The sequence below is a fragment of the Globicephala melas genome, chromosome 12 (genome assembly GCF_963455315.2).
Source record: "Globicephala melas chromosome 12, mGloMel1.2, whole genome shotgun sequence".
NCBI lineage: Eukaryota > Metazoa > Chordata > Mammalia > Artiodactyla > Delphinidae > Globicephala > Globicephala melas.
Window position 1 is genome coordinate 54,478,495 of NC_083325.1, and position 13,257 is coordinate 54,491,751.

The following is a 13,257-nucleotide window of genomic DNA, read 5'->3' on the forward strand; positions in this document are numbered from 1 at the left end:
GCCACCAACCAAAACAGTCTTCTACATTGAAAAGGCAACAGTAAAGAGGATTGTCCACACTTTGCAAACATTTTTACTTGCTCACGTGAGTGAATGAGAGGATGAATGCCTGACCTGTTTATCCCTGTGGACTCCATACCTTCCTCTGTGCCTCTTATTCAGGAGACCTTCCCTTCTTTAGTTAAATATCCAAATTCATGTTCATGTTTTTAAAAGTATTGTAATCGGAGTCCAGGTTGTACAGTATATGTTAATATATCAGTAATTCTTTGCTATTATTTAGAGTACATTTTCACATAAATTGTCTCTTAATATTTTATTCAACTTTAAGCTTGGGTATGATTTTTTCATTTCACATCATCTTGTTAAGCCATTATAGCACATTGCCCAGGGTCACTACCAAGGAACTCTGGAACACGATGAACTAACTTATTCAATAAAAGCTACGATATTTTTACCAATAGAACCAACTTTAAATTTTATCATTTATCACTGAGTGATATATATGTTTATACTTTATCCTCCCTTTTTATTTTCTGCCATAAATGTCCCCATTGTTTAATAACTAAATGCTTTTGCAGTGAATAGAAATTATACCGTATCTAATTGATTCTAAGGCATACCTCTTGTACATTTTAACCTCTCTAAAATCAGAATGCATACTATACAATAATGTCTTACAGTCACTGTCAGCCAGGTGGCAGTCATGATGTAATTGTGTGAAAACTTTCATTGACAGCCTCTGGTAAGATCTAGAAAACACCATATTTGGTAGTTTGAGATATCCTGTGGCTTGAAAACAGGCAGAAAACATTTAGGCATGAGAGAAAATGGTCCAAAATTTCCTCAAATTTAGAGGTTGTAGATCTAAACATAATTCATCTCCTGAAAGCAAATGTGACTTTACCAAAGTCTTTCTTAAATATTGAATATTCATCTCTTATTTAGAAACTTGAGTACCCTGAGACTAATAACTACTTGAAAACTTAGAATTGATGTAGTAGTATCTTATTCTCTGGAAATATCTCTGGCTTATAAATAACGGGGTTAGACATAGTCAAACCTATGTTAGATTTAGATTTCCAGGGATAAACTTGCACATCTCTTCTATTTGGCACTCAAAATTAGAATGCACTGTGCCTTTTTTTTTTTAAACTGTAAATAGGTGGATATATATAATTCCTTAATTATTTTCTTTTAGAATGGGTAAAGGATGAAGAAGATGAAGATGTTTTATTCTACACCTTCCAGAGGAACCTTCGCTGTCATGATGTATATCGAGCCACTTTTGGTGATAACAGGCGTAATGAACGTTTTTACACAGAAAAAGACCCAAGGTACTAAAACAATGCAATTAAGTCTTTTTCTTCAGAATATTTCTCTAGTTATCTAAAGTGCTGCTTTTGGTTGACTTAAAACATTGATTTTGGCTGGAATCAGATATAATAAGGCTAAGAGGAGCATAAGCATTCTTTTATAAGTGGTTTAGATTCAAAATTGGAAATTAGTTACATTCAAACTTCAGAGTGAACACAAATATATCATTAGATTCAAATGCTGAGTCACTAACATTCTTTCTGTACTGACACATGAGAGGAGTTGTTAATTAAACATTTAATATGGTTTCCATGCAGCAATTATCAATCTCTTGTAAGTCGTAACTAGAATAACCATGGTGCCAGTTACACAGAATTCACCATTTATTTCATATAGGTTACCTGAATTTTAAATTGCTTGCTTTGAACCATGATATACATTGGTCTTTAAATTTTACTTTCCCCAATACTTTGGTAATTCCTCCTTAAAGCTAATTCTTTTTGCTTCAGGACTTATGCCTCATATTACCACTTACCCATGCTTGGGAGGAAATGATAATAAATTTATCTGGCAAAATCCCTTAACTCTTAGCCAGATACACTTTTCCAAATGATTTATGATAAATTATTTCTTAACACCAGGGTCCTGTCACCTCTTACAGTATAATTTGGACAATGTCTGAACAGATTTTGCAAGAGAGAAAAATTATCTTTAACACCAAATCTATGACAGTAAAATTGATACCCAAACAAGAAAAGTAACCCTTCACTTAATAAAATCTCAGAGCTGACAAGGACCTTAAAGAAAATCTTATACAACACCCAGTTTATATAAAGAACTTGAGGTCTGGAGAAATTGTATTATTCCAACCCATAGAACTAACATTCTGGGTTCAGTAATGCTGTCATTGCTTTTTTCTGATGATGATTGTTTTAATGAGAATTTACTAGAACCAGCTATTCATACGATCCACTACTTTATGTGTTATTTGTCAAGGATATCTTTTGGAGATGACAGTTTAAGCTAGTAATTTATTACATTGTATCAATGACTTATGATTGTGAACCATTTCACATCTTGTGAATATAACTCAAAATTGACCCTGTGAGTCATACCCTTGAATAAGGTACTTAATTGCCATATGTTGTTACTATCCTAAGTTCTAAGATTGAGTTATACATACATTTAAGATTCTTGATTTTTGGCTTCTAGTATGCTTTTTCTACCCCAAAAAGAATTAACCATAATTAAGTATGTTTAAACCTAGTTTGGCATCTGATCTCTAAAGCACAGATTAGTTTGTCGATTCTGAATACAGTTGACCCTTGAACAACTGGGGGTTAGGAGCACTGACTCCCGTGTGGTTGAAAATCCACCTGTAACTTTACGGTTGACCCTCTTTATCCACTGTTCCATATCTTTATCCACTGTTCCATATCAGAGTATTCACTGTTTATCCACTGTTTCATATCAGAGTATTCTCTTTAACCACTGTTCCATATCAGAGTATTCAACCAACCGCAGATGGTGTGGTAGTGTGGTATGTATTTATTGAGAAAAATCTGTGTATAAGTGGACCCCACCAGTTCAAATCCATGTTGTTCAAGGGTCAACTGTACTTAACAGCCCTAATCCAAAGGGAAGGACCAAGAGGGAAAAGCAGCATACCAGTAGAGAAAATGTAATAAAGGTCTTCGTAGAACTTCTGAGACTGAGCTGTTTTTTTTACTGTGTTTGCTTTGATCCCCAGGTTTCAGTATTCTGCTCTCACAAGTAAGGTTAGCCAAAATTATTTCTTTTTCTAGTTTCTTGAGGTGTGAAGTTCGTTTGAGATTTTTCTTTTTTCTTAATGTAAGTGTTTATTGCTATAAATGCCTCTATTAGAACTGATTTTGCTGCATCCGTTAGGTTTTGGTGTGTGGTATTTCCATTTTCATTTACTTCAAGGTTTTTTTTTTTTATTTCCCTTTTGATTTCTTCTTTGACCCTTTGGTTGTTTAGGAGTGTATTGTTTAATTTCCATATATTTGTGAATTTTCCAGTTTTTTTCCTGTTAAGACTTATTTTGTGACCTAACACATAATCTGTCCTGGAGAATGTTCCAGGTCCACTTGAGAAGAATGGTATTTTTATTTTTTTTTTGCTGTTGGACAGAATGTTCTGTATATGTCTGTTAGATCCATTTGTTCTAAAGTATAGTTCACGTCCAAGGTTTCCTTACTGATTTTCTGCCTGGATGATCTATCCATTGTTGAAAGTGGGCTACTAAAGTCCCCTACTATTATTATGTTGTCTATTTTCCTTTCAGATCTGTTAATATTTGCTTAATATATTTGAGGGTTCTGATGTCGAGTGCATATATATTTATGCTTGTTATAAATCTTCTTGACGAATTGACACCTTTGTCATTATGTAGTGGCCTTCTTTATCTCTTGTTAGAGCTTTTGAGTTAAGGTCTATTTTGTCTGATACAAGTATAGCTACCCTTGCTCCCTCTTGGTTTCTACTTGTGTGGAATGTCTTTTTCTTTATTTTGACCCTATGTATGTCCATGAAACTGAAATGAATCTCTTACTGTAGGCAGCATATAGTTAGTTCTTTTTTTATCTGCTTAGCCACTTCTTGCCTTTTGATTGGAGAATTTAATTCATTTACATTTAGAGTAATTTATAACAGCTAAAGACTTACTAATGCCATCTTTTTCATGTTTTCTAGCTGCTTTGGATCAATAGTTCCCAGTTCTTCCTTTCCTACTGTCTTCCTTAATGAATTGATTATTTTCCATGGTGCTATATAGTTTGATTCCCTTCTCTTTATATTTTGTGTATCTACTGTAGGTTTTTGCTTGGTAGTTACCACAACTTTACTTCTCTTTCTAAGAAAACTGTTACTTACAGAGATGCTTGTGTTCTCACTTCCCTGTAACCACATGTCTGCCAGATAATTGACTGAGTAATTTATCTTTTGATTACCTGTGTCATCATTACACATAAATAAGTAGATAAAAGTAGCAAAAGAAGTGTTGAAAATAAAGAGTAAGATAGGGCAGGGGATCTGCCTTACAACAATATATTAAAACATGTGAAGGCACAACAGTTAAAATAATACAAATTGACAGACCAATAAAAGAGACCAGGATAACCCTAAAACAGACCCTAGAATGTGAATATTGAATATTTGGACGAAAATAATTTTCATCGCTTTGTACATTAGCGTACATTACTAAAAGATTTAAAGGATCTATTGGTAAAAATAAAACCATCAAAAAAAAAAAAAACCCTAGGTGAAAATATATGTATTTCACTCAGCTTGGTTGAAATATTTCCAGAGCATAAAATCAATAGAAGAAATTACAAGGGTTAGTACCAATATTCTTGATTATCTAAAATATTAGACTCTTATGTCAGAAACTATTGTAAACAAATAAATTAAAATCCATATGACACATATGTGTGTGTGACTGATTCACTTTGTTATGAAGCAGAAACTAACACACCATTGTAAAGCAATTATACTCCAATAAAGATGAAAAAAAATCCATATGACAAAATGGGGGAAAGTATTTTCAACCAAAAAGACAAGTTAATGTCCTTAATTTATAAAGAGATGGTTATAGACCAATAATGTAAACTACATCACCAAGTTTAAAATGGACACACTGCAAAGAAATAAAATTGACAAACATGGTAATGTAATCCAGTACAAAAGGAATTTTACCAAAATGCTTATCTCTGGGGAGTGGAATTCAGGGTTATCGTCCTTCTTTATATTCTTTAGTATTTTCAGTATGAATTACTTTTGTAATAAGGAAACATGTAGGTAGAATATTTAAAGGCATCCAGTGTGTCAATATGAATTAGTGTAATGCTCTTGGGATAGTATTTGATTATATTGATCAAGAGTCATAAAAATACTTAATCATTAAAACAGTATTTCTGTTACTAAGAATTTATCCTAAGGAAATAACTATAAAAGTTGGAAAGAGGGACTTCCCTGGTGGTGCAGTGGTTAAGACTCTGCACTCCCAATGCAGAGGGCCCAGGTTCGTTCCCTGGGTGGGGAGCTAGGTCCCGCATGCATGCCACAGATGGGAGTTCTCATGCCACAACTAAGGAGGCGGCAAGCCTCAGCTGAGGAGCCTGCCTGCTGTATCTAGGGAACCCACTGGCTGCAACTAGGGAGCACACATGCCACAACTAAAGGAGCCAGTGAGTCGCAACTAAGGAGCCCACCGGCCGCAACTAAGGAGCCCACCAGCCACAACTAAGAAGACCCAGCACAACCAAATTAATTTATTTTTTAAGTTAGGGAGAGGGAAACTGTCTTCATGACATATTCCCTTTTATATTTATTACAATGTAACATTAAAATCTACATTTTTAAGAATTATGATAATTCAACTCAATAGAATATTATGTAGCCATTAAAAATAATGATCACAGACTGTATAACTAATGTAGGGGAAGATGATAATATGTGTAAGAAGAAATGCAGGGACTTCCCTGGCAGTCCAGTGCTTAAGACTCTGCACTTCCACTGCAGCAGGCGCAGGTTCTATCCCTGGTTGGGGAACTGAGATCCCATGTGCCGCACAGCGCAGCCAATTAAAAAAAAAAAAAATCCTAAATGCAGAAGTCAGAATTGCATCTATATTTTTTTAAATAACTACATCTATTTAAAGACATGTATAGGACTTCCCTGGTGGCGCAGTGGTTGGGAGTCCGCCTGCCGATGCAGGGGACACAGGTTCGTGCCCTGGTCCGGGAGGATCCCACGTGCCGCAGAGCGGCTGGGCCCATGAGCCATGGCCACTGAGCCTGCACATCCGGAGCCTGTGCTCCGCAACGGGAGAGGCCACAGCAGTGAGAGGCCCGCGTACCACACACACAAAAAAAAGACATGTATAAAATACAATTAAGCCTTAGAAGGAAAAATCGAAAAATTAAAATAGTTAATTTAAAAAATGTGTTAGGTTAGTGAGATTGTGAGGGTTTTTCTTCCTATTGTTTGTTTTGTTGTAAAAACTAGGAGAGTAGGAAAAAGGATATCCAACATGCACAGAGAAGAAAAACAAAGGAAACTCTGTGTCCCTTTTCTTCCCTACAGTTACATATCTCCTCTAGGAAGTTTATTTCCTCTTCTCAGGAAAAAGTCCTATAATCTATTAATGTGATTGAGAGTTAGGTGATGTCTGTAGTTTACCTTGAAATGCATTTTTTAAAAAAAGATGGATTGATATGTGATAAAGACAATATAACAAAATGTTAGCCATGATTGAATCTTAGTGGTAGGTATATCGGTATTTACCTTACATTTCTTTCATCTTTACTGTATGTTTGAAAATTTTTTATAATAAAACGTTAGAGAAAAATTATTTTGAATGCCTTTGGGGAGGAAATGAGAGATATAATAGCCAGTTTTTATAAGCAGTATTCACTAAGGAGTTTTTATTTTCTGTCTGCATTATAAATTAATATATATACTGAACACCAGTGAGATATTGTCATTAACAAGATAGCCTGCATTTGAAATTTATTGGGTTTTCGTATCTCTCTCTCCCTCTTTCTTCTGTGCAGCTTTTTTGTTTTCCTTTATCTTACAAAAGACAGTCGTTTTCTCACCATGAATATTATGAACAAGACCACTTCAGAGGTGTGGTTGATAGATGGCATGAGCCCTTGGGACCCACCAGTACTTATCCAGAAGCGAATACACGGGGTCCTTTACTACATAGAACACAGAGATGATGAATTATACATTCTCACTAATGTTGGCGAGCCTACAGAATTCAAGGTAAATCCTGTATCCTCCTGGTCCCCATTTAGGCTCTTAGGGAGTGTTACACTAACATCAACATTTCTTGCTCTAAAAGTTTATTGTTTTGTAAGCTTTGGGTATTGTAAAAACTAATGCTATCTTCCTATGTAGAACCAATCCCCTTTCTCTTCCCTTAGAGCTAATACCTCTTCATATTTTAATTGTACCTAAAAAGGTTAGTAAATGAAAACATACTCTATCCTGAATATATTAGTTATCAAAGCCAAACTTAGTGGCTTAAAAAACTTTTATAAGCTTATGATTTTGTGAGTCAGCAGTTTGGATTGATCTCCAAAAGGCAGTTCTTTTACTGGTTTTGGCTAGGCTCATTGATAGTTCCACAGTCAACTAGCTGTCAGTACTCTCACTCAAATGTCCCTTGGTTGACCAGTCAGCTAAGCACTGGGCTATACCCACCCAGCACCCTAGCCTGGGCTCATTCATACGGTGATGTTCACACTTCAGCCCTGATGCAGAGTTAGTTCCTTCAGCTCTTCATAAAACAGTGAAGATGAGTATGGTCTGGTTTTCAGTGGTTTCATTTCTGGATGCAGTAGTAATCATGTTCTGGTACCTAGATCTCTTCTAATTTTGTTCCACACAGCTAATGAGAACAGCTGCTGATACCCCTGCTATTATGAATTGGGATTTATTTTTCACAATGAAGAGAAATACCAAAGTTGTAGACCTGGACATGTTTAAGGATCACTGTGTTCTGTTCCTGAAGCATAGCAATCTACTTTATGTTAATGTGATTGGTCTGGCTGACGATTCAGTTCGGTCTCTAAAGGTATGTTTAATTTTCGAAAGATAATACATTAGTCAAAATATATGCAGTTTATTAACAGAACATCAAATTTTGAATAATACCAATATACTTTTTCTTAAAAGGAAATTAATTTAAATGGAATTTAGCATATTGGGTCTTTATCAGGTTTAGGAGGTTTGTTTTAGAATTACTTAGAGGACCTTCCATTTTGTGCACTTTTACTTAAAAATACTGTCTTATAGCATGAATTTCAGAGGTAAAGTGCCATTATATTTCTCTTTCTGCTTATCTCTATATCACATGTCTCTACAACTTTAGATATAGTAATAACTGAGGCCAACTTGGCAGCTGGTGCCTAACCACTGCCTCCTGTTCCCATCCCACACCCCCAGTGGGGATAGTAGTCATACCCACTGTGTTTCTGCTACTATGTTTCTGCCACTGCATTCTCATGTCTTCATCATCTCTTTGCCAATTTTATTGCTAAAACTGGTGAACGGTAACGTTACTGCCCAGTTTTAAGGCAGCATTAATATGTGACTTTAGATAGCATGCACTGAAGAGAAGAAGAGAGCCCTCTGTTTTGCTTGATATGGAGTTGTGTGACCAGCAAACAGACCACTTGTACCTCCCCATCTGTACTACTATCACAATTTTTGTTGAAATGCAATTTCAGTAAATTCACTGGATGTTTATCAAATTTCTGTGTGCAAAGTACTGTATTGGGCGCTCTGGAATGGAAAGATAGTAGGACAAAATATCAGGCCTTAAGGAGAATACAGTTTATCATGAGATTAGACTAGTACACAAAGATCAAGTATAAGATGGGTTTAAATAAGTGGGATCAGAAACATAAAATGTGCTGTGAGGTCCAAAGGAAAGGAAGAGGGCCCAGGAAAGCTTTGAGGAGAAGTAGAATTTGAGATAAACCAAAGAGGATAGATAGGATTTTGATGGGTGGGGAAGGGAATGGTATTCTAGGCTGAGAAAGTCCATCAAATGAAGCTCTAAGCTGGAGAAGTTCAGAAAATGTTCAGGAAACTGCTAATAATTCATTTTTATTGAAGCAGAATAAATTTCTAGGTGATGAAGCTATGATTTGACATTCTTTGACTGTCAAGGTGGTGAATTTATGCGTAAATTATGAAGAGGGGAACATGTGAAGTGTGCGGACAGGGGAATAATTTAAGGAGTCAAGCTGTACTTCATGAGGTTATCGGGCAGCTGTGTTAGAGTACACCAAAGCACCAAGAGATAAGCGGCATAGAGGTTAGTTTTGAGATTGTTACAGTGGTATAAATAAGAAATAACTAGGGCCTAAATAAAACAAGCAAAATTTTCCATCTACTTCATGAAATCAAATTATCAAATTATCAAATGTAATGTCTTGTGCCTTAGAAGGCTGTATAAATGTCCTAAAACAAAAATGGTGATTTTTAACTCCAGCAGTTTTGTTAACTGCTTTCATCTACTGAATTCAAAAGTGTGTCTTTTCACTTGCTAATTGATGCCAAATTCAGACATCTTCAATCCAGAAACTGGCAGAGCATCTGTTCTTATTGTAGTCTATAGGAATAGGGATGGGAGAAAATATATAATTTCTGGCGATGCATTTATTATAACAAAATTCTTTCAGAATTAGGAATGTCATGAGACTTTGCTAAGATGTGATTTCTAAGTAAATATGGCCTTTTATATTTTTTATATTTTTAAGATATGCCTCAGTTTCCATTGTTTTAACTTCCATTAACACAAACATCATGTCTTTCATTTATTCTGTATCCTCTATTTCTTTATTCCTTGACCTTTCCCAACCTGTAGTACCTATTTATGATATGAGTATGATGTTCTGAGTCATCATCACATGGAATCAAATACTATATTATATACCAGGTGCTAGTTAAAGAGAATTCTATAGATCAGAGCCTTTTTATGAACTGGATAACACTGATTAATATGCACAGACAGTGCTATATACAAAGGACATCTGTAAGCCATACTGTGAGTGGATTATAAAGTATTTCGGTATGTAACATCTCTGCCCAGTGCGCACTTGACTAAAAGAGCTTTATAAACTCAATCTCAGCAATAGAAAATGTGAAGCCCTTAATATATTGCCTCATATCCTTGGTCATCATGTCATCAGTATTTCCTGGTGATGTTTTTAGTTATGATATATTATTTGGTTATGATATTTAATTAAAGCAAATTAGGAAATGTTTTGCTTTGTGCTAACATCAATTCATCTGGAGCAGCCTGCATGCTTGGGCTGATTTTCTTTCAGCATGTATGTCTTAATCATTCTTTTGATGAAATGACTGTGGTTAGCTGGTAGAATGCTTAAACTAAACCTGTTTCTGTCAAATATCTCAAGGAATATCGGCATATCACCTGGCCAGCTTATAATTCTTCTCAGGCTCTGTTCATTAATATACATAGATGATACTGCAGGCTTATCTCAATAGGAAATGTGGCTGAAGATATCCTTGAGATAGTTAATACCTCTATATCAGCTGGACAAACTTTAAAAAGTCCATAGCCATGGAACAGTTTTTGTTATGATTAAAACTTTAACCTTGGTCCCATTAGTTTAAGAAATACACCCAAAAGACTTTTTGATTTATTGGAACCATTTAATCAGAAACTAAGCTTACTAAAAAAACCCAAAAAAACTAAACTTACTACATGAGTCACATGGAAAATGTTTTAAAGTGTCACCAAAGGGGAGAAAAACTTGTACCGCTGAGGGCTGAGGAGCCTTGTGCCGTCAATCTGAGGCCTGTGTTACAAGGTTAATAGCAATGCTTCTTCCTTTTCTTCCCACTGAGGTCTCAATTTTTACTCGTTTCACTTTTGCTACCAGATTTCCCAACTTTCATGATTACATTTTTCTTTCTAGTTATGGCTTATATTTAAATAAACAAATTATCCTTGAAAGTAACCCACAATCTGAGGAGAATAAATTAGGAACTCTTTTAGAGAGACATTGCAAATTTATGTCCCTGGTGTTTCAGGGCAGTGGATTCTTTGGATTAATTGCAAGGAATTTGCTCTGTGAACATAAGCTCTTTGGCTATAGTTTCTACAGGTTAAATGGTACACTCTTTATGCATACATCCCCCACCTACCCTTTCTAAATAGTGCCCACCAGTGACGTTGCTGTGCCAAGACCTCTGATTTTCTAAGGAATTTGCTCTTTCTACAATTACTCAGGAAAAGAAAGGCAATTTTCTTTTAATGTTCTGACTCTCAGTACCATTTCTAACTGTCAGCCTGCTTACTAGAGTTCTTTAAAAGGTGTAAGAGGGATGTTAGTGGAAGGTTTGAGGCTGGACCCTGCTGCTCTGAGAGAATAAATTTTGATTTCTTTCCTTTTTTCTTAAAGTTAAGAATCTTAAGCGTAATAGCTGTGAGTCTCTCAGAGTGGATGTGCGGGAAAGGTTTTCTTCTGCACAATGGTTACCCTGGGAGCTAAAGTTAAAAACAAATTGTAAATGCTTTAGTGCTGCTGAGCCAGTTTGTAGCCCTGGAATAATAACTGTCATCACTTATGCTGTCCAGGCAGCAGAGTAAGGGCTGCTGGATAAATTATTAAAAACACGTGAGAAATATCGTGTTCTATGAGAATAGAGAATAGAGATCTTGGAGATTGTTTCTGGGTTCTGGAATTACTACTTGATTTGCTGTTATTCTTAATCATTTTGCTGTTTCATTGCCCAAGTTTATATACCCCCAAAATAAACTTTTTTATTGAAGGAGACTTCATGTAAATCTAGATTCATGATAAACCATTTTCCTGTACTTTTTCCTTATTTTATTGGTCATTTGCATAGAGTTTTGTTTTTCACTTGAAATATTTTTTGTTGTGCTGAAGTAACCCTTAGATGAGGCATTATGTGATAATGGATAAAAATAAATTTGATGTCCACATCATCTTGTTTGGAGCAGACCCAGAAATTTAATTAATAATACTTAGTGTCTAGATAAAGAGTAAAAATAACTTTTATTTCTTCAGCTCCCACCTTGGGCCTGTGGATTCATAATGGATACAAATTCAGACCCAAAGAACTGCCCCTTTCAGCTTTGCTCTCCTATACGCCCCCCTAAGTATTACACGTATAAGTTTTCAGAAGGTAAACTGTTTGAGGAAACTGGACATGAAGACCCAATCACAAAGACTAGTCGTGTTTTACGTATAGAAGCCAAAAGCGAGGTAAGTCTTTGTGATCCCCACTCTGTTTGTTGAAAGGATACTATTTGTCAAGTATTGTGCAATTGCTGGGATTACATTAGCACAGTTTAGTAAAGTGGATCTCACACTCCACAGCAAGACCCAAATGATTTTAGGGGGTACATGGACTTTTTTTTTTTAACTTCTGATACTCATGCATTTATTTTAACATGGATTCGAAAATTTATAACCATCATAGCAAGCCCTTGGTTTCATGTGTTGTGTATATTTGAATATTAAAAGTTGATTTCAAGAAGAAAATAATCAAGTTTCTGTGTAGTTATGACAAAAATTATGAAGGTAGTAAGCAATTGACTAGAGTGAACTAGACTAATATAGACTCCATGCCCTCATGGAGGTTAAATCTAGTGGGGAAGATGCTAGATTTTGAAGAAGTGATTACTAATGTACTGATTGCTGCCAAGGAAGACGTACTGAGTACAGTGGAAACATATGGTAAAGGGACCTTACCTCGTCTGGAGAAATTGGGGAAAGCTTCTCTGAGGAAGTAAGATGATCAAGAGTTAAGCTAGAAAAGGGGAAGGAGGATTCTGTTTTGTGCAGAGGCCCTGAATTGAGGGAGAAATAATGCATTCAAGAAGTATAAAGGAGAACAGTATGGCCAAAGTCTAGCGTAAAAGAGGGAAGATTGTCCGGGGGCAGTGGGAGGTTGGGGAGGTAGTAAGTAGAGAAGAAAATTTGAGCAAGTGAGGAACAAATTAATACATAAACCATGGCCTTGAATTTAAGGAATTCTCAGAGCTTAGCACATCATACATCAGATAATTTTGCATGTACTGACAAAGAATGAATCAAAACAGAAGCCTTTTTTCCTTGTGAATTTTTTCTTTAATTCACTGATTTTTTTAAAAAATATCTTGAAGCAAAGACTACTTTAATAACTACTTTATAAAAGCAATACACGCTTATTAGAACAAATACAAAAATATAGAATGTATAAAGTTTAAATGACTACTTTTCAGTCCTATTTGCTGTACTGCATAGAAATAATCATTGTTAACACATTATCACCTTCCAGATCTTGGGGTTTTGTCAACAAAATACATATGTTTAGGCTTTGTTTTGTTTTACAAAGATGGGATTTATACCAATCTCCCAAAAT

At 35.5% G+C, this 13,257-nt stretch overlaps 1 protein-coding gene across 3 annotated transcripts in view; it reads left to right on the forward strand.

The window, feature by feature from the left end:
• PREPL (prolyl endopeptidase like) overlaps window positions 1-13,257 on the forward strand; it is a 57,072-nt gene that overhangs the window by 30,538 nt on the left and 13,277 nt on the right. For all 3 annotated transcript variants that reach the window (XM_060309390.1, XM_060309391.1, XM_030857789.2), the window contains 4 exons: window positions 1,202-1,337; window positions 6,894-7,110; window positions 7,739-7,924; window positions 11,919-12,116. In XM_060309390.1, coding sequence (XP_060165373.1) covers window positions 1,202-1,337; window positions 6,894-7,110; window positions 7,739-7,924; window positions 11,919-12,116 — 737 coding nt within the window. The remainder of the gene's footprint in view (window positions 1-1,201; window positions 1,338-6,893; window positions 7,111-7,738; window positions 7,925-11,918; window positions 12,117-13,257) is intronic.